This window comes from Carassius carassius, chromosome 4, assembly GCF_963082965.1.
Source record: "Carassius carassius chromosome 4, fCarCar2.1, whole genome shotgun sequence".
Classification (NCBI taxonomy): domain Eukaryota; kingdom Metazoa; phylum Chordata; class Actinopteri; order Cypriniformes; family Cyprinidae; genus Carassius; species Carassius carassius.
Genome location: NC_081758.1, coordinates 23,304,231 through 23,324,743, shown reverse-complemented (window position 1 = coordinate 23,324,743; position 20,513 = coordinate 23,304,231). Strand labels below are relative to the sequence as shown.

General features: G+C 39.2%; 1 protein-coding gene and 1 long non-coding RNA gene across 2 annotated transcripts in view; both read right to left on the bottom strand.

The window, feature by feature from the left end:
• LOC132139523 (uncharacterized) overlaps positions 1–20,513 on the bottom strand; it is a 318,882-nt gene that overhangs the window by 67,494 nt on the left and 230,875 nt on the right. The window lies entirely within an intron of this gene.
• On the bottom strand, positions 487–20,502 carry asgr1b (asialoglycoprotein receptor 1b). Its single transcript, XM_059543005.1, has 12 exons — positions 20,495–20,502; positions 20,278–20,408; positions 19,999–20,197; positions 10,846–10,976; positions 10,292–10,381; positions 9,772–9,867; positions 9,018–9,113; positions 8,822–8,917; positions 8,244–8,315; positions 7,926–8,080; positions 7,726–7,845; positions 487–1,169 (listed from the first exon to the last, which is right to left on the bottom strand). Exons 1-12 carry the CDS (start codon positions 20,500–20,502, stop codon positions 1,035–1,037), a joined length of 1,329 nt encoding a protein of 442 aa, XP_059398988.1. The 3' UTR covers positions 487–1,034.

The window sequence follows — 20,513 nt, the reverse complement described above, 5'->3', positions numbered from 1 at the left end:
AATAATGATAAAGAATAAAGCGGATTATGTCTCATACTGGCTGATGTGTGAAAGGCTTGATTCGTAAGAACAATAGAATCTTGAATCGGGCAGTTTGCCAAGCCCACAAAATAGCACACAGGATTACAGTAGAGCACAGTAGAGTTTACAAGTCTCATAAATCAATTTTGTTAGCCTTTTATTAGCCTTCTCTAAAAACACACATGACATGGTCTTAGAAAATGTTTCATAAAATTCATAGTTTTAGAAATTTGAATTTTCAAATGAAGCATTAATAGAATTCTGGCTTTGCTTCATTATGTTTCTAAAATTATATCCTACATCAATCATTCTTTTTATACATTTTTGTTTTCATGTTTGAGCTTATATATCTTTATTATCATAACATTTTGAGTAATTCTGATTCTTGAACAGTAAACTTTGAAGTGTCAGCTTTGTGAACATATGCGGAATATGTATCTAGTCAGAAAGACTCATGCAGCAACCTTTTTATTTTGGGTGTGTCATTTGTGTCTCCATGCTGAAAATGGTGGGTGACAGGTAAGGGGTTTTAATATTTTCTTTTTTATGATGCTGTATTTTAAAGCCAATTTTTAAAGCTAAATAAAAATCCAAATAAGCTTTACCAATATTTATTGGAAAGGGTTTAAAGAATTTGTCATGCTTGTACAATGAACCATAACACTTATTGCACATGCACCATTGGAACACAAACAGGCAGTATGTAATTAAAGTCACAGTCATATAACAGTAGAGCGACCTTTCTACTGACTCGGGAAAACACTAAAAGAAAAATCCCCAGGGCTCCTGCTCTCCTGTGTGAACATTCCATAGTCCTGCTGCAGTATAGCAGGTTCAAACATTGTGTATTTAATATCAGAGCCCCCCCACCCCGCTCACTTATTTACTTATTAGTTGTACATTCAATGTCATATACTGTATTTAAAAATCTTCCACTGTCCCACTTGTGCATATTTCTCAGAATATCAGCAGGCCTACTGTACTTCTGTTTATAACAGAGCCACATTAATAGGTTAGTTTTCACTGGCTGGTGCTTTACAGATGAATCTGAAATTCTTTAAGCAGTTGCCATCATTCAGTTTCCCAGATGCTGTTAGTTCTCCACAGTCCTCTTCACCCATCCAATTATTTGGTTCTCCTGTTTCCCACTGACTGCAAATAAATGAACAAATAAAATAAAAAAGTAAATAAAATAACATACAAACATACATGCATACATCAATAAAAGTTTGCCGTTACAAACCACTGGTAGCATGTAATGCCACAAAACATTTTACTCACCCTCATGTGGTTACAAACCTGTATGAGTTGCTTTCTTATGTTGAACATAAAAGAAGATATTGGCCTAGTGGTTAGAGTCAAGAGGCACTTATTTGTCATTTGCATAGTTAACACTGGGGAAAACTGGGCATTGAAATGCTTGTGACGAGGCTCAGACATACAGTGACAATAACAAGACATAAGACATAAACGTACATGGAGAGCACTGAGGTTCTTGAGTGACTGCAGCGCCCTTAGACAGAAAGACATGGACATGGAATTATATGCCCATAAGTGGAAGTAACAGGTACAATAAAGGTAATCAGTGTTTAGAGTTGTAGTGTACATAAGAAGTCCTGAGGTAATATTATGGTTACTGGGGTAGAACGGTGTCTAAAATGTCATTGTAGAGTGACGTAGAAAATTAAAGTGGCAGTGCAGATGCAATAAATAAACTTAAGAGCAGCACACATTCAGATGTATTCCTGAGTAAAGCAATGTCCAAAAGTCATTATAGAGTGTCACAGAGTAACATGAAGGAATATTTTAAAAAAAGTGGCAGTGCAAGTACAATGAAAGTAAACATAAGAGCAGCATGTATTCCGGTGATTTTTTAAATTTTTTAAATTTTTTTTTTAGATGGAGGACAGCTGATTGTTAAGTAGTCTGATGACTTGAAGATAGAAGCTGTTCTTCAGTCTGGTTGTCCATGATCGGATGGATCGGAAACATCTGCCAGATGGCAGTGTGGCAAACGGGTGATGAGCAGGATGAGTGCGGTCCTTGATGATGCTGCGAGCCTTTCTCAAGCAGCGAGTCTGATAGATAACAGCGAGTCTGATCCTAACCCTAAGGTTGTGGGTGTGAGACTGGGGCCAGCAATACCATGACTGAGGTACCCTTGAGCAAGGCACTGAACCCCCAACTGCTCCCTGGGTGCTGCAACACAAAAGGTTGCCTACTGCTCAGTGTGTGTGTGTGTTCACTGCTGTGTGTGTGCACTTTAAATGCAGAGCATAAATTTTGAGTATGGGTCACCATACTTGGCTGTACTTCACTTCATAGTAGGGGGGGAAATGGAATGGAAGTCAATGGCAATTACCAGCAATCTTCAAAATATCTTATTTTATGATAAACATAAGAAAGCAACTCATAAAAGTTTGGAACGACATACGAGTAAATGATGACAGAATTTTTATTTTTGGGTGAACTATCCCTTTAAGAGTGCAAAAATATCTCCAGTCAAGCTGCCAGCACCCAAGCACTCTGCTGCACAGTAACCTCTAACTTTTTTTTTATCTCCCAAACTCTTCTAAATCTCCAAAATAACTAAAAATTACATGTACACAACTCTAACATGTAATGTTCTTAAATTAAAAACACTTAAAATCTCTCCGACCACTGCCACAACGCCAGGGCCCAAATGCTCCAACTGCTGTAGGTGAACCAAAAACAACTGATAGCAGCTTTCAGTGATATGGGAACCCAGTGCGCCTGTTGCTTTCTCTATTTCTGTTTTATTACATGATAGAAAGTCTAAGTGTGGCCTGTTATGCATCAAACTAAGATTGCTGTAAAGACACTGCCATCAAGTAAGCATTTTTAAACATTCGCTCACTAAAAAATAAATAATTTCTAATTTATGACTTTATAACCACAAACAATCTGGATTTTATGTTTTTAAATGAAACGTGGCTAGAAGACAGCTGCAGTGCAACAATCCTCAATGAAGCAGCTCCTCCTAACTTCACTTACATGAGTGTATGCAGGACTGTTAGGAGAGGTGGAGGTGTAGCTGCTCTATTTAAAGATGTCTATCAATGCAAGCAAGTGTCATTTGGTCAGTACTTATCTTTTGAATATCTAGGGATTGTGTTGAAAGGTGCTCCATGCACCTCTGTTTATCATTATTTATAGTCTACAGCCTTCGTTGAAGAGTTCACAGAAATGTTATCAAATATTTCCTTAGAGTTTAACTGGTGTACTATTGCAGGGTATTTTAATATTCACATAGATAATTAAGAAAACAAAACTACAAAAAAAATAACTGTTTTAAACACTTTTGACCTGATTCAGCATGTGCATGGACCCACACACAAAGGTGGACACACTATAGATTTAATCATCAGTGGGGATCTAAACATTTAATCCATTGTTATTAAGGACATAGCACTATCTGATCACTTCTGTATTTTCTTTGATATATTGATCTCTGTTACCACTGAATCTAGATCTGTCTCTGTGAGAAAGAGGTGCATTAACGAGAACACTAGTGTGCTATTTATGGAAGCTATATCTTTAACACCAAGCATTTCTGCAGACTCTATTGATCTTCTCCTTGATTCTTTAAACTCAAAAGTTAAGAATGTTATTGATGATATTGCTCCAATAAAAGTCAGTAAGAAAACAAACATACAGAAATCAGCTTGGAGAAAATCAACAGCAGTACAGAGAATGAAAAGACAATGTAGAAAAGCGGATGTAGTGGAAGAAACTTGAAATTCACTTTAACATCTATAAAGGCAGCCTTCGTGCTTTCAATGTGAGCTAGCCACAGCTAGACAGAGCTTCTTCTCAAACCTTAAACAACACTTGCACTCTTTTTGCTACTGTTGAGAGACTGACCAACCCCCCAAGTCAGATTCCCAGTGAAATGCTCTCAGACAGCAAATGCAATGAGTTTGCTTCCTTTTTTCTGAGAAGATCATTAATATCAGGAAGGGGATTAGAACATCCTCAAGTAATGCAGAGGTCAGACAGATATCAAAATATATAAAAAAAGATACTTTGTCTTTTTTTGAAACAATTGATAGCAAAATTTTGGAAGAAATAGTGCAGCACCTAAAATCACCAACCTGCTATCTTGAAACACTTCCCACATCTTTTTACAAAAATGGGCTAAAATTTTTAGAGACAGATCTCTTAAAAGTGGTCACTTCTCACGCCTCACTTCTTTCTGGTACTTTTCCAGACTTTCTGAAAACTGCAGTTGTTAAGCCCTTTCTGAAAAAGAGCAATCTTGATACCACCATTTTGAGCAATTATAGACCAATATAAAATCTTCCTTTTATAGGCAAAATTATAGAAAAGGTAGTTTTTAATCAGCTTAACAAATACTTTGTCACGATCATCAGCTGGAGTGCCCGTGAACTCCAATAGAGGGCACTCCACTCACTCCACTCTGGCATCTTGTATTTCCATTTCCCATAATCCCGTGCTTAGGGCTAATAACCAGCAGGTGTTCCCCATTACCACTCCCCTATATAAACTGTGTTTGGACTCTCTAATAGTGCCAATTCTTGTTTAGTTCTGTCTGGCATTTCTGAGCGTTTTTTCTAGTGTTTTTCCTTCTGTGTTTGACTTTGGATTGTTCATACCGACTGTGATTCTCTGCTGCCTGCCCCGACCTCTGCTTATTACTGGTGCTGATTTTGGATATCCCCTGACATACCTGATGCTGTTTTCTCATCTTTGCCTGTTTTGACCATTCTCTTTAATAAATCACTGCATATGGATCCGACCATCTCTGACTCCTTGTTACATACTTAAACTCAAATGGATACCTGGACAATTTTCAATCTGGTTTCCGACGGCATCACAGCACAGAGGCAGCACTAATTAAGATTATATTTGTTTAATACATTAAACAAACGTTAATTTAATACTTTATATTTGCTTAAATTCTGATTCTGGCAAAATATCAGTGCTGGTATTACTAGATCTTAGTGCTGCGTTTGACACTGTTGATCATAACATACTTCTACAGAGTCTGGAAAACTGGGTCTGGGTTTCTGGGATGGTACTCAAATGGTTAAGGTCATACTTAGAAGGGAGATGTTATCTTGTGAGTCTAGGAGAGCATAAGCCTAAGTGAACTTCCATGACGTGGAGTTCCACAAGGCTCAATTCTTGAACTGCTTTTGTTTAGCCTGTATATGCTCCCACTAAGTAAAATAATGAAAAAGAACCAAATTGTCTATCACAGCTATGTTGATTATACCCAAATTTACCTAGCCTTATCTCCAAATGACTACAGCTCCATTGACTCCCTCTGCCAATGCACTGATGAAATTAACAGCTGGATGTGCCAGAACTTTCTTAAGTTAAACAAGGAAAAAACTGAAGTCATTGCATTTTGAAACATAAATGAAGTTCTCATGGTGAATGCATACCTTGACTCTATGGGTCAAACAACCAAAAATCAAGTCAGCAATCTTGGTGTGATTCTGGAAAGACCTTAGTTTCAGTAGTCATGTCAAAGCAGTAACTAAATCAGCATACTATCATTTAAATAAACATTGCAAGTATTAGATGTTTTGTTTCCAGTCAAGACTTGGAGAAACTTGTTCATGCCTCTATCACCAGCAGGGTGGACTATTGTAATGGTCTCCTCACCGGCCTTCTCAAGAAGACTATTAGAAAGCTGCAGCTAATCCAGAACACTGCTGCCAGGATTCTGACTAGAACCAAAAAATCTGAGAATATCACACCAGTCCTCAAGTCAAATTACATTTAGGATTGATTTACTTTTACTCGTCTATAAGTCACTCAATGACCTAGGACCGAAATACATTGCAGATATGCTCACTGAATATAAACCTTAGAAATACCAAGGGGTTCACACAAAACAAGGGGAATCTGCTAAAATGTAAGCCACTTTTAAATCTATACTCAAACCTAATCTGTTTAGCTGTGTATTTATTGAATGAGCACTATGCCATGTCCGATCTGATTACACTATATTTTATACATTCACCTTAAGGATTATTAGGAACACCTGTTCAATTTTGCATTAATGCAATTATCTAATCAACCAATCACATGGCAGTTGCTTCAATGCATTTAGGGGTGTGGTCCTGGTCAAGACAATCTCCTGAACTCCAAACTGAATGTCAGAATGGGAAAGAAAGGTGATTTAAGCAATTATGAGCATGGCATGGTTGTTGGTGCCAGACGGGCCGGTCTGAGTATTTCACAATCTGCTCAGTTACTGGGATTTTCACGCACAACCATTTCTAGGGTTTACAATAATGGTGTGAAAAGGGGAAAACATCCAGTATGCGGCATTCCTGTGAGCGAAAATGCCTTGTAGATGCTAGAGGTCAGAGGAGAATGGGCTGACTGATTCAAGCTGAAAGAAGAGCAACTTTGACTGAAATAACCACTTGTTACAACCGAGGTACAGTATGCAGCAAAGCATTTGTGAAGCCACAACACGCACAACCTTGAGGCGGATGGGCTACAACAGCAGAAGACCCCACCGAGTACCACTCATCTCCACTACAAATAGGAAAAAGAGGCTACAATTTGCATGAGCTTTACCTGAGCATTGTTTCTGACCATGTCCATCCCTTTATGACCACCATGTATCCATCCTCTGATGGCTACTTCCAGCAGGATAATGCACCATGTCACAAAGCTCGAATAATTTCAAATTGGTTTCTTGAACATGACAATGAGTTCACTGTACTAAAATGGCCCCCACAGTCACCAGATCTCGCAAATCTCCACAAATCTCCATCAACTGCAAGATGCTATCCTATCAATATGGGCCAACATTTCTAAAGAATGCTTTCAGCACCTTGTTGAATCAATGCCACTTAGAATAAAGGAAGTTCTGAATGCGAAAGGGGGTCAAAGACAGTATTAGTATGGTGTTCCTAATAATCCTTTAGGTGAGTGTATACTGTCTTTTATGTAAAATCATTTTCTATTTTTAAACTGTCTTAAAAAAAAATGTAAGTAAATTTTTGAATCATTTTCAAAGTTTTTAAATTGATTGTTTTATTTTTGTGATTATTTTTCTTCATGAATTTTTTTTTTTACTTTCTTTTATGTAAAGCACTTCGAATTACCATTGTGTACAAAATGTGCTATATAAATAAACTTGCCATGCCTTGCCTCTTAATGCGATCCCATGCAAAGCATGCTGGGAACTACACATCCACTGTTCAGTTAGTTGTGAACAAAACAATATTCATGTAGTCCCAACACAACATGATTAATTACATTTAAATTTAACTAATTTAAGTGGACTGAACATAATGGAAATAAGTTGTAAAAAAAAAAAAAAAAAAAAAATATATATATATATATATATATATATTAAGATTGGTGTTGTTTCTACTTATTTTAACCAAGTCATTTGAACAAGCAAAAAAAAAAAAATTTTTTGTTTTTATACAGATTTTCCAACAACAATAGGTTAAAATTTATGTTGACTATATGTGTAAGGAGGATACGTCTGTATTTTAGCTGCTGTATTTTATCACCTTTGTTGCAGTTCACTAGTTTGATGGCAAGACAACACTAACAGTCGTCTTGTTTTTTGAAATAGCAAAAGTTAACAAATAACAACATAAGTAATCAAAAAAAGTAAAAGCTGTGATAAAATCATACTGTATGATCTTACTGATAGGCTAGGGAAGAGCTACAAATATTTACATGCCTGTTGTTCATGGTGTAGGGTGTTCCATCAACCCATCTCCAATGTCCAGTTATTTCATCTGTAAGACCAATCCAGTAGGATTCAGATGAACGAACAGCGTGTTGCACAATAAAATCCTGATTTAAACAAATGAAAAAGACATAACATGAAACTATATTCAATAACTATACTGTGTATGTGTCTGTGTATCACTAACCCACTCCCTGGAGTCATTCCCCAGGATGAGCATCAGAGTGCCCTGTCCACTGCAGTATAAGCGTGCCTTTTGCCAGCTCAATTTCTTACTGGAAAATTCATAGCAGTTCGAAAGAAATGGTTGCCACCCAGCTTTACAGCTCAGAACAGGTTTATCTAAGAGAGAGAAAAGGTTTTATATATACAAAAATCTAATACTTTGACATTATATTGTGAAAGACAGTTTTGCCTTGTCAGCTGCATGTATAACACACACACACACACACACACACACACATATATATATATTATAATTATAATTTATAATGAAACTGCTTACGTTGAGTCAAATTTGTTATTCTGCTATTCAGATCCGCTTTCAATTCACCGACCATCTCCATAAATCTGTCATCTATACACACACAAGAACTGAGCATTCACATTTTCATGTTCATTTTTGTTTAAACCATGAATAGGCTTTAAATTCAATTTGTTACCTCCCTTTTATGGACTCTTTGGGTTATGAAAACATCATTTTGTACATATAGTAAGTTACATGATACACCATTAAGTAACAATAAATGACTTGCTGTCTTTATGAGTGAATCACTGAGTCATTATCAACCGATTCATTCAAAATAAGCAATTCAATCAGAAAGAAAGCTCCACAAAACTGTGTTTTGGTCAGAAAGGCAAAGGTTGTTTCTTGCTTTGACTTATTTTAGTTGTGCTAAAATACACAAAGTAACTGGCAACATGTCTCTGAAATGCAAACTTTAATTCTTGTCCATTGCCCTCCAATATTATATTAGTTAAAAAGTATGTTCATTTATGTTTGAACGTGGTTTAGTATTTAATTAACAGTTAAAGTCATTATAAGGTTTTTTATGAAATATAAACCTTAAGGTAAAATCTCACATGTTTCTTGTTGGTTTGAAGAAAGCAAAGCTAAAGAAGAAGTCAGATTGGCCACTTCATTCTCTACCTCAGTCAGTTTACTGTTTTGGTGTTGCACTTTGAAGAAGAACACACATAAGTTTAAGCAGTATTTAATTAACAGTTACAGTCATTATAAAGTTATTTATGAAATATAAACCATAAGGTAAAATCTCACATGTTTCTTGTTGGTTTGAAGAAAGCAAAGCTAAAGAAGAAGTCAGATTGGCCACTTCATTCTCTACCTCAGTCAGTTTACTGTTTTGGTGTTGCGCTGTGAAGAAGAACATACACATAAGTTTGCAAAACAAGGTTAAAACAATAAATATTTAATTAACAATTAAAGTTATTATAAAATGCTCTATGAAAAATCTTAATTAATCACTTACCCCCATGTCGTTCTAAACCCATAAAAGCTTTGTTCGTCTTCGGAACACAATGTTAGATATTTTGGATGAAACCTGGGAGGCCTGTGACTGTCCAATAAACTGCCAAATAAATAACAGTGTAAAGGTCCAGAAAGGTATGCCCTTCTGTGTCAGCCGTGTTGCACTGATGCACTGTTTTCTTTCAAACCAAAGCGCAAATATATGTAGAAAATGTATCCTTGTGTCTCGGCTGTCACAGAACAGAGTATGTGTTTCACCTGTGTACTGCTCAGATTCTCTAAAATGGTGCTACACTGATTTGGAGAGAAAGAGAGGAGATGAATTATTGAATAAAGTCGTTATTTTTGTTTTCTTCATGACGAAAAGTAATCTTGTTGCTTCATAACGTTACGGTTGAATCACTGATGGCAGATGGATTTTCTTACTATGCTTTTCTGGACCTTGATAGTCTAACGTACAGGTTTGGAACGACATGGGGGTATAAGTGATTAATGACAACATTTTTATTTTGGGGTGGAGTATCCCTTTAATGTTAAATCTCACATGTATCTTGATGGTTTGAAGAAAGCAAAGCTAAAGAAGATGTCAGATTGGCCACTTCATTCTCTACCTCGGTCAGTTTACTGTACTGGTGCTGCACTGTGAAAACACAAATATTAGTTTGCAAAATGAGGTCAAAACAATACAAAAAGACCAAGCACATAGCTTAACTTGTGCAAGGCCCTAGACATGTTAATTCTGCACATGTATTTCCTACAACCCGAATTTGCTATGTTATCTATGTTCTATTGTGAATAAAATATTGGCTCATGTGATTTGAAATTCCTTTAGTTTTCATTTTATTAAAATTTAAAAAACGTCCCAACTTTTCCGGAATTCGGGTTGTATTTACACTTAGTAAATAGACAGTTTTTAATGACTAATTTTCTCATGATCAAAATCACAACCAAAAGAGTTTCTAGAAAGAAAAAACAAACAAACAAAAAGAAAAAACAATCATGGTCTGGCTGTTGTATTTTTTGTAGATGATAAAGCTTACAATCAAAGCATCAGTGAAACTTACATTTGACAGATCCTGTGATTAACAGAGCCATGAAGAGTATGACAGTGCCACACATCAGAAGAAAGCAAAACTGTTTATTCCAAAAGCGACCTGCAGAAGATAATATGGAGAGGTGAATTACTGTTCATGTTCTGATTAACAATCAGACTTATTATTGTTCTTTGCTCTCCCAATAATATATGAATTTTTTAATGGAATTGTGATTTTTTTTTTTAGGAATATATTATTTGTTAAAAATCTGAGATTTTTGATTATATAGATTTGACTGAACAACCCTGAATTCAACACACTGTTTCAAGATGTGTTTCTACTGATATGATTACAAATACACTGATATGATTACACCACCAGGTTTAAAGGCTATCACGTTATCAGAGGAAAAATCAAAGCCTTCAACTAAAGTCCACACATGAACAATATTCACTGAATAACTGTAAGAAAGACATAGAACAACTGTGAGGTCTTCAGTAAGCACTTAAATAAGTTTTATTTTTTAATCTATGAACTACAGGTAAAGCTTTCATTAATGTAATGCAGGCTGGTATAAGCCATACCTTTCAATGTGTGTGATGGTTTCTTGTTAATGTCCTCATTTAGTACACAGCAAAGATTGTTCTGTGAGCTGCGCCTGGAGTCCTGAATGTGCTTAAACTCTGCCATTGCTATCCTCTGAACGTGAGAGAAACTGAGGAGAGTTTATATAGTGAGAGAATGATGCGGATATCACACATAGGGAAGAATAATTCTTTCATCATCCCAATCCTAAATATGAAGTCTGTACATTATGAAAGAAGGACTGTGACTAACGACAAAATATAATGGCTCCATCTGAAACAGAGCACATCTGAACCCAATGGTCATCACATTCTGTGTACAGAGCAGGCAGCACACTGTATCCGTTCCTATGATATTTCGCTATCCAATGCACGTGAATCTTTAGTTTGAGATTTTTTTCTCACTTTTGTCTTGATTTCTAGCAAGACATTAATATTTTTGGTAATTAAACATTTGCTTGGTTATCATCAAAGCTCTCACTATTTTGTTTAAGATCATTAAACCCTTATGCTGCCTCAGAAGCTTGTCTGAAATCAGTTCTGGGAAGTACCTTCCAACACAAACATTGCTGTGAATCATTGGCTAATAGGGCAACAAGTCAGCTTTCAAGCTGTGTGGTTGATGCATTGCCTTATTAAACAACATACATGAGTAAAGTGCAAGACAATGCACAATATCTCTGTCTGTGGTCATTATAATTTCTGGAAAAATGATGGGAAAAAAAGGGAGAAATGAAAGCTTGCTTGCCACAAAATACAATACTTCTCTATTAAAGAGAATTAAAACAGCTTATACAGCAATTCTTCAAAGTTCTTCAAACTAAACTATTTTATAATGATACTAGGTGAAAGCCGTTTCACTGGAACAAGTCCTGAAGTGTGAAAGCCACAGACGGTCTTGTTGTCATGGAAACAACATTGCAAAGTCTTGTGCAGTTAAACCTGAGTTCAGCTTATAAACCTGTGAAGTTATTAATATAACATCTGCTTTATATCTGCATTTTTACGTGACCTTACAACTACAAGGCAGTTATGCAAGGTATCGATTTTACATGACCTTAAAACTGCTAGGCTGTTATGCAAAGTATTGGAGGTTGGGTTGATTACAGCAGAGCATTTCCAAGAAATTGAAACCGAAAATATTATACATCATCTTACAGATAGAAATAACTTGTCTGAGTTCCATAAAGAACCATGCTTTGAAAAGGATATATTGGACCTTAATGGTGTTATAAATAGCATTTAATTTTCATTAATATTAGCACATTAGTATATTTATATCATTAATATAGAAAGTATTATGAAATACACAATTAAGTTGAGAGTTTCAGTGAGCCTCTTCCATTTGTTTATGTATTTATGTAAAAACAATTATGTTCATTGAAAGCCAAAAGTACCAAAAATTGACATAATGTGAAGCATGTAGAATCTTCAAATGATAAAAGTGATATAAAGTCAGCTTTTTAAAGATAGCTTTAATGTTTTTGTGACCAGGTATGTCTATCCCACATGGAAAAAACCTATATAAACATATATGTTTCAATATAGGTTTTGATATAGGTTTTTAATATATGTGACATATATAAAATTGGCCGTTTTCCTATATTATATGTACATATATGCACACATTGCATTTGGTGGATGTAACAGTGAATGTGTGGATGTGTATGAGCTGTGATGTGAATCTGGAAGTGACTTGAAATTGAAAAAAAAGTTTGACAAAATAAAAATTAAAAACCATTTTGTTATACATTTCCTTCTTTTCCACTATCTTCATACAAGAAAGAATTGACCTTATAAATGTTTCTGGAAAACGTGTAGATATCATAGTTAATATATCATGTTAATATATTGCCATAGTTAAATTCCATAACATGCCAAATACATGTGATACCAATTTCACGTGTTCGCACATACATAAGTTCTTATAATACATAAGTCATAAGTTTTCGTTAATTCTTAGTTTTTGCCTTGATAATAGAAAATATGAGCTAGGCATCATGTATGACAGTCAAAAATTAGATATGAGATACAAAATGACCAGATCCTGCCATTAGCTGTATAGAATACATATCTTGTATGTATAGGGCTTATATGTAGATATGAGGAAGCAATACAGGAGACCTATATTTCCTGTATATGCACATATATGCACCTCAATTTTGCCTATATGTGGCATATATACGCATATAGGCAGCATATAGGCAGCATATATGCAGCATATATGCAGCATATATATTATCATATATGTGCATATATGCAGCATATATGTGCATATATACTGTACTGCATATAGGTTTAATATATGCGCATATATCCACATATAGGTTCTTTCCATGTGGGTAAGCATAAACCCAAGTAATAATCACAAATATATAAAAAAATAAATAATAATAAAAAAATACATCTAACAATATGGATAATAAATTCATTGTAATTTGTTACTTACTAAGTGGAGAAGAGGAGAGAAGTAGCTTAACAGAAATGCTCACGTTTAATTGTGACCAAAAAAAAAGAACATGTTTGAGTGGAAAACAATTTAAATTTGTCTTTAAATTTTAGAAAGTAATTATTTACCTGTTGGTTGCCTGTGTATGTGAATTTATGAGCTCCAGAAAATCTATAATGAGGTGCTTTGACAGCTAAAGGTGAAAAAAAAGAAAAAAAAGGTGATTAAAGAACCCTAAACTCAAACATAAATAACTATTTCACCATAAAGGTGTTCTTCTCCAGATAGCACACGCAGGTCTGCGAGATGTCTATTAAAGATTGCTTCATCTGGAAAGCATCTGCTGTGTACAGACATCTGATTTAACATTAGAAATTAATCATAAACATCTTCTAAATGTCTATTTGACATCTGATAGGAAACATCCTATAGACGTATTGCAGATGAGCAAACTATTTAATAGCATGACTCCTGTCAGCCTGGTCATGTGGGAGGTGCTGCAACAATATATAGTGATATTCTCAATTTTACCCAGAAAACTGGATACAGGTTTAACTCATTCAAAATACTTCTGCTTAATGTTACACTGTTATATCGTATCTCTTGCTCTGGCTACTATGTAGACCACTAGGACCGTATACAGAATTTCTAAAAGAATTTGCAGATTTCCTCTCAGACCTTTTGGTTAGCATTGATAAAGCACTAAGATCACACAACGCTGCACTTTTGGTAGCACCTTTGATAACAAAGTCCACTAAAGGAAATACAGCTTTTACACATTTGGCTTCCAAACTCTGGAATATCCTTCCTGATAATGTTTGGGGTTCAGACACACTTTATGGCCAAGCATTCAAATAATGCATCTCATAATCTTGTACTGCAGTTATATCTGATCAAATTTGCATTATTATTCTTTAGCTTGGGTTAAACAAATTAATTTTACTGTTGGAACTGCAGCTACGGTAATTATGTCTCTATTTGTCTCTCTGTTTTGCAACGGATGTAACTAAGATTTTGAAAAGCTTCAGTCTGAATCCAGAACACCTGAGAACACCTGAGATGCCAACCCCTCAGAGGACCTCAAATGATGCTTACCCTGAAACAACATACAGAACTACTAAATTTTGCTATACATTTGATTGCATAATAATTATTGCTGCTGATAGTATTCATCATCTGTTTGATTACATCTTTATTAGATTTGTCCGTACATTTCTGCCAAAAGAACATAAACTGAGTCACCAGTGATCTTTTTTTAGAGTATGTATATACATGTATAAATATACAATGTATACATTTATACGTGTATATACTTGTTCTAGAATCTGTACAATAAAAGTAAGGAGAACAAAGTACGTTGGCTTAATTTATTTGCTATATTTTTTATGTTTATTATTATCAAAAATAACCAGTCAACATATATTTTAATATGTAGTTTTTAGTACTATAGTTTTTAATGGTTGTTTGCTGACTGTAAAATGTCCTGATAGCAATGAACTTCAAAGGGAATCAAAACTATTTATTCAGCATTTCTTAAAACCAATGAATGAACTCTTTTTTTATCATGAATTTACAGATTTTATCATGAATTTACAGGTTTTGTTTAAAGGAAAGAGGAATTTGCGCGGTGTGTTACTTAATACTTAAAGGAGTCATAGGACGAGATTACAAGTTTTCCTTTCTCTTTGGATTGTTACAAGCTGATTGTGCATAGATAAGATCCCTGAAGTTGCAAAGATTAAAGTCTCAAAAACCAAAGAGAGATTATTTATCAAATGTATGACTCTGCCACCCCGTAAAGTGCATATGTCTTTCTTATCTGAACTGTATAGGATAGTAAATGTTATCTTTTTATGTATGCGCGAGTTTTTTATGGTTGTTTATGCGCACATCGAGTTTACATTTATGTGCGAGTTTAATAGATGTATATGCACGGATCAAGTTCATATGTATATGCGAGTATGTGCAGGTGTGTTTGTATGCAGCGAGTTTAGGCTATGTATGCGCGAGTGTGTGTAGGTGTATATGCATTGATCGAGTTTATACGCGATTGTCTGTAGGTGTATGCACGCGTCAAGTTTATATGTATACGCAAGTTATTCACAAGTGTGTATGCATTCATTGCTAACATTATGTTTATTGGTATCGATTTCATATTACAGTTTTTTTCGATTTTTTTCGATCAGTTTTTTATACGACATTGGGCACAACTGGAGACACATGTGCAAAACTCTAACTACAGTCTGCAGAGTAGCAGTTCATGTGGACCAAACTCTAGTTCATTTTTCATTGCTTGAACACGGTTTTCAAAACTCCACACACTTATCCCATGACTTTAACCATAACCTGCACAACACTGTGGATTTACAGCACTTTGTTCAAATGCTACTGCTGTCAAAACTGTGAACCACACATTCAAAACAGAATAGATTTCAAACACTGCTGATTGTAATTTCAGGATTAGCCCTGAAAATTATTCGAACGGCGGCTGCACTCGTGGGGTTCGCAAGTCGATCTGGTGGAGGGAATGGAGACGGGCCAGTCCCTATCTCCTTCCACTTCTGCCAGATCCGGCACCCAATCCCTAGAGTCGGAAGCACGCTCAGCGGTTCCTTCCACTCAGGGAGAGGGATCGACACTCCTCCTCTCTTCCTCCGAGGAGGTTGATGTGGAGTCGGTCGATAGGGATTCGCCACCCCACTCGCTACAATATGAGGAGCTCTTGGAGGTGGTTACTCGCGCGGTGGCCAAATTAAGCTTCGATTGGTCCGCTGAAAAGTCAACTGAACCAAGCTCGATGAACGCTTCCTGTGCACGAGTCAGCCACCTCCTAGCCGGGGCCTTCCATTCTTTCCCGACCTGCATGAAGAGATCGTGGAAATGTCCATTCTCGGCCCGCCTCTACATCCCCTCATCTGATTATTATGGAAATGTAGTGGGGATGGGAGAGCACGGTTATAGAGCGATGCCACGGGTGGAACAGACGCTCGCGAGCTATCTGTCCCCTGGCGCGGCATCGTCTCTAAAGGCCCCGGCATTGCCCTCCAAGCCACTAAGAACAACGTCGGCTTTGGTGGGCAAAGGGTATGTGGCTGCAGGTCAGGCTGGTGCGTGTCTGCACACCATGGCGGTGTTATAGGCGTACCAAGCCAACCTGCTTAAGGAGCTAGATGAGGGAGAGGAGATCAAGTCCCACGATATTTCAGAGCTAAGAAGGACCGCTGATCTCTCCCTCCGCACCACCAAGGAGACCGCCCGAGCGATTGGGCGGTCCATGGCAGCTATGGTGGCCGCGGAGAGGCACTTATGGTTGACCCTGTCTGATATCAAAGAGCGGGACAGGGTCTGCCTATTGTATGCCCCGATTCAGCCGACTGGCCTGTTCGGCGACCCAGTCAGTTCTGTCGTCGACAGGTTCCAGGAGGCCCGCAAACAAGCGGCGGCGTTCCATAAGTTCCTCCCTCGTCGCTCCCTCGGGGCATCTGGGAAGGAGATGCCCCAGCCGCACCCTAGCTCCTTGCATCGCGAGGCCCAAAAACAGAGCTCTCGGCCGAGGTCTTCTAAGCCCAAACTAGATCTTAGGGCAGTTACTGAAGCCAAGAAGTCCTCGGCCAAGAAACCCTGACGCCAAAGGCCCGGGGTTTCAGAGGGCAGCCTCTGCTGGGGTAGAGCGGTACACACCGCAGTACACGGTGCCCGTCCCGCCTCAGCGCCCTCTGGGGGCCGGTCTGCCAACCCTGCCAGTGTTCCAGGGCACAGCAGCCCCGAGCGAGCATCGGTCTCAGTATCTTCCGCCCGTGCGTGTAGCGGGGCTGGGACGCTCGCTGCCCCTGCGGGGGTCTCTTACACCAGAAGTCAGTCTCGAGAGACTGATTCCCTTAGTAGATTATTTAGCAGCGTGGAAACTACTGCTAAATGTATCTCGTTGGGTCCTGCACATAGTAGAAAAAGGCTACCGCATTCAGTTCGGCTCCGCGCCAACTATATTCAACGGGGTCGTTCAGACGATAGTGGGCCCCAGGCAGGGTCTGGTTATGGAACAGGAAGTGAAAATTAGAGATTAGAGAAGGAGGCCATCGAGGTGGTCCCTCCTCAGGACAGGGAGTCCGGATTTTACAGCCGGTATTTCATAGTTCCAAAGAAGGATGGGGGGCTGCGTCTGATTATAGACTTGAGGGTCTTAAATCGTTCAGTTATGAGACTGAAGTTCAGAATGCTCACAATCAAGCATGTTGTAGCTAAGATCAGGTCCAAGGACTGGTTTGTCACAATAGATCTCAAAGACGCATATTTTCACATCTCCATCCTTCCACAACACAGGAAGTTTCTGAGGTTCGCTTTCGGGGGCGAAGCCTACCAATATCGAGTACTTCCCTTTGGCCTTGCACTCTCACCCCGCACGTTCACAAAATGTGTAGATGCGGCTCTGGTCCCCCTGCGCATGCAGGGCATCCGCATTCTCAACTATATCGACGATTGGTTGATTTTAGCTCAGTCAGAGCAGGTTGCGGCTCGGCATAGAGATGTCGTTCTCGCACATATGGGGGAGCTGGGTTTGAGACTGAACGCCAAGAAGAGTGTACTTTCTCCGGTTCAGAGAACCACCTATCTAGGCATAGTATGGGATTCGACCGCGATGCAGGCACGATTGTCCCCTGCTCGTATCGAGTCGATCCTCATCTCAGTCAAGAGAGTCAGAGAAGGCCAGTCACTCACTGTCAAACAATTTCAGAGATTGTTGGGTCTGATGGCAGCTGCATCCAACGTGATACCTCTTGGCCTGCTGTACATGAGACCCCTACAGTGGTGGCTCAAGACCAAGGGATTTTCCCCGAGGGGAAAGTTAAATATGGGGGCAGACATACTGTCGAGGCAGGGGCCGAGGCCCGGGGAATGGAGACTTCACCCAGAGGTGGTGGAGCAGATATGGAGAGTATTTCACCTCATGGTGCAGAGACCGCCAGCTAGACCCAGCAAACTGCCCAGTTGGTACAGTTCTGGAGTTTCTACAGGCTAGGCTCTCTGCAGGGTTGACCCACTCCACTCTGAAGGTCTACGTGGCGGCCATTGCGGCCTACCACGCCCTTCTCGACGGTCAGTCTCTGGGAAGACACCCCCTAGTTACACGTTTCCTCCGCGGTGCGCTGAGGCTGAGACTTCCAGTACGGTCCCGTATTCTCCCTTGGGACTTGGTTGTGGTGTTAGAGGCAATGTGCAAACCCCTGTTTGAACCTATCCAAGATATCTCAGACAGACATCTCACACTTAAAACCTCCTTTCTGTTGGCTATTACCTCTCTGCGGAGAGTGGGAGATCTTCAGGCCCTCTCTGTGGCCCCTACTTATCTTGAGTTTGCACCGGGCATGATCAAAGCGTTCATATACCCTCGAGCGGGATATGTTCCTAAGGTTCCCTCTGTTACACCACGACCTGTAGTGCTGCAGGCCTTCTGTCCTCCTCCCTTTCGGGAGCCTGACCAGGCGAAGCTAAATTGTATGTGTCCAGTTCGAGCGCTGGATGCATATGTCCACAGAGCTGCCCTGTGGAGAAAAACTGACCAATTGCTTGTGTGCTACGGTTCCCCCCCTCCTGCTTCTAAGCAGACTATTAGTCGTTGGATGGTCAAGGCTATCAACGTCACCTATGAGTCCTCTGGTCGTCCCCCGCTGTCGGGAGCCAAGGCTCACTCTACTCGGGGTATGGCGGCCTCCAAGGCCTGCCTAGCAGGTGTATCCATGCTGGACATCTGCAATGCTGCGGGGTGGTCCACGCCCTCTACATTCGTTAAGTTCTATGGCCTAGATATGCCAGTCACTCCAGGCCCTTCTGTCCTCCTGTCCTGAGCTGTGCTCTTCGGATACACACTAGGCAGGGGTTTGGTAGTCTGGCGGCGTTGGTACTCGTTCCCCAAAGCGCTTTCGACGCAGCTCGAGTTCCTGAAGAGGAACGTCACTAGGTTACGTATGTAACCCTAGTTCCTCGAGGGAACGAGATGCTGCGTCTCGGAGCCATACCCCCGGCACCCCTGCCGGCGCTTGCTGGTACTCGAAGCTGACGCCAGCTGCGTGGCACGTGCTTTTATAGCTTCCTGGTCGTTTACGTCACCCCGTCGGTGACGTCACGCTCTTCCATTGGACTGATTACACACGATATTCAGAGTCGCTCACGCTGGACGCGTTCCCCAAAGCTCTTTCGACGCAGCGTCTCGTTCCCTCGAGGAACTAGGGTTACATACGTAACCTAGAGACGTTTTTCTCGATTGCTTAAACACATTTGCCCACTCTGACATCACATTTTCAAAACCGTTAACACACAGGATAAAACTGAAGCTCAATGGCCAAAATGACTCATTTTGTTAGCAAAATGCTCCAACACTCACAAAACATTAAAAACATGCAACATAAGCAAATATTTCCATCAAACACCACAACTTGTGGTCAAATTAATTTATTCTTTCAATCAATCATTACACAATGGACAACAAAATACAGCCATCAATATGAAATATGATACTTTACAAACTCAAATGGATACTGGAAAAAAAGCTACCAAAGGAAACTTATGGGTGGAAATACCTTTTTAAAAAAAATATATATATACATTTTATCTTTCACATTTAGTCCATTCGTTCTTGACGATTATGCCACAGGTTCTCATCAACATCGCATTGAATGTTTTCCCTTGCAATGCACCGAGGGAAATACCTCCTTGCATGGCGTATCCATCCCTGGCAGTCCTCTGCACCTATTGCCAGGCAACCAGCATTCATTGCCTCCAGGTGGGGCATCTGCTCATATGGCCGGTGATCATACACCTTCCACCTCCAAGCAGAGAAGAACTCCTCGATTGGGTTCAGAAAAGGCGAGTTTGCAGGGAGGAATTGTATCATAATACGAGGCTGTGCTGCAAACCATTCATTCACAAGGCGAGAGTGGTGGAAACACATGTGGCAGCACACATGGTGATATTGGCACCCCTCTGACCTGGCACTGTGACAGTGGCCCTCTGCCCATTGATGTTCCTCCCGCGTCGCCTCACTCTACAGAGGTTGAAGCCGGCTTCATCCACAAAAATGAATTTGTGATGTGCCCCTTCAGCTTCAAGCTCCATTATTCTATAAGAGAAAGAGCAAATTCATAAAGCAAATTATTCCAGTCACATGCAACTATGGTAAACAAGGTATTACAAAAAAATCTGTACCTGCACATACTGGAATCGT

Bases quoted from the DNA above. Each gene is read 5' to 3' on its own strand.
- asgr1b (XM_059543005.1), bottom strand. The intron at 10,977-19,998 runs GTATTTCCCTCG...AACTCTCCTCAG, and splicing joins TGGATACGCCATGCAAGGAG to TTTCTCTCACGTTCAGAGGA. The intron at 7,846-7,925 runs GTTAGTGATACA...TGTTTAAATCAG, and splicing joins GGAATGACTCCAGGGAGTGG to GATTTTATTGTGCAACACGC.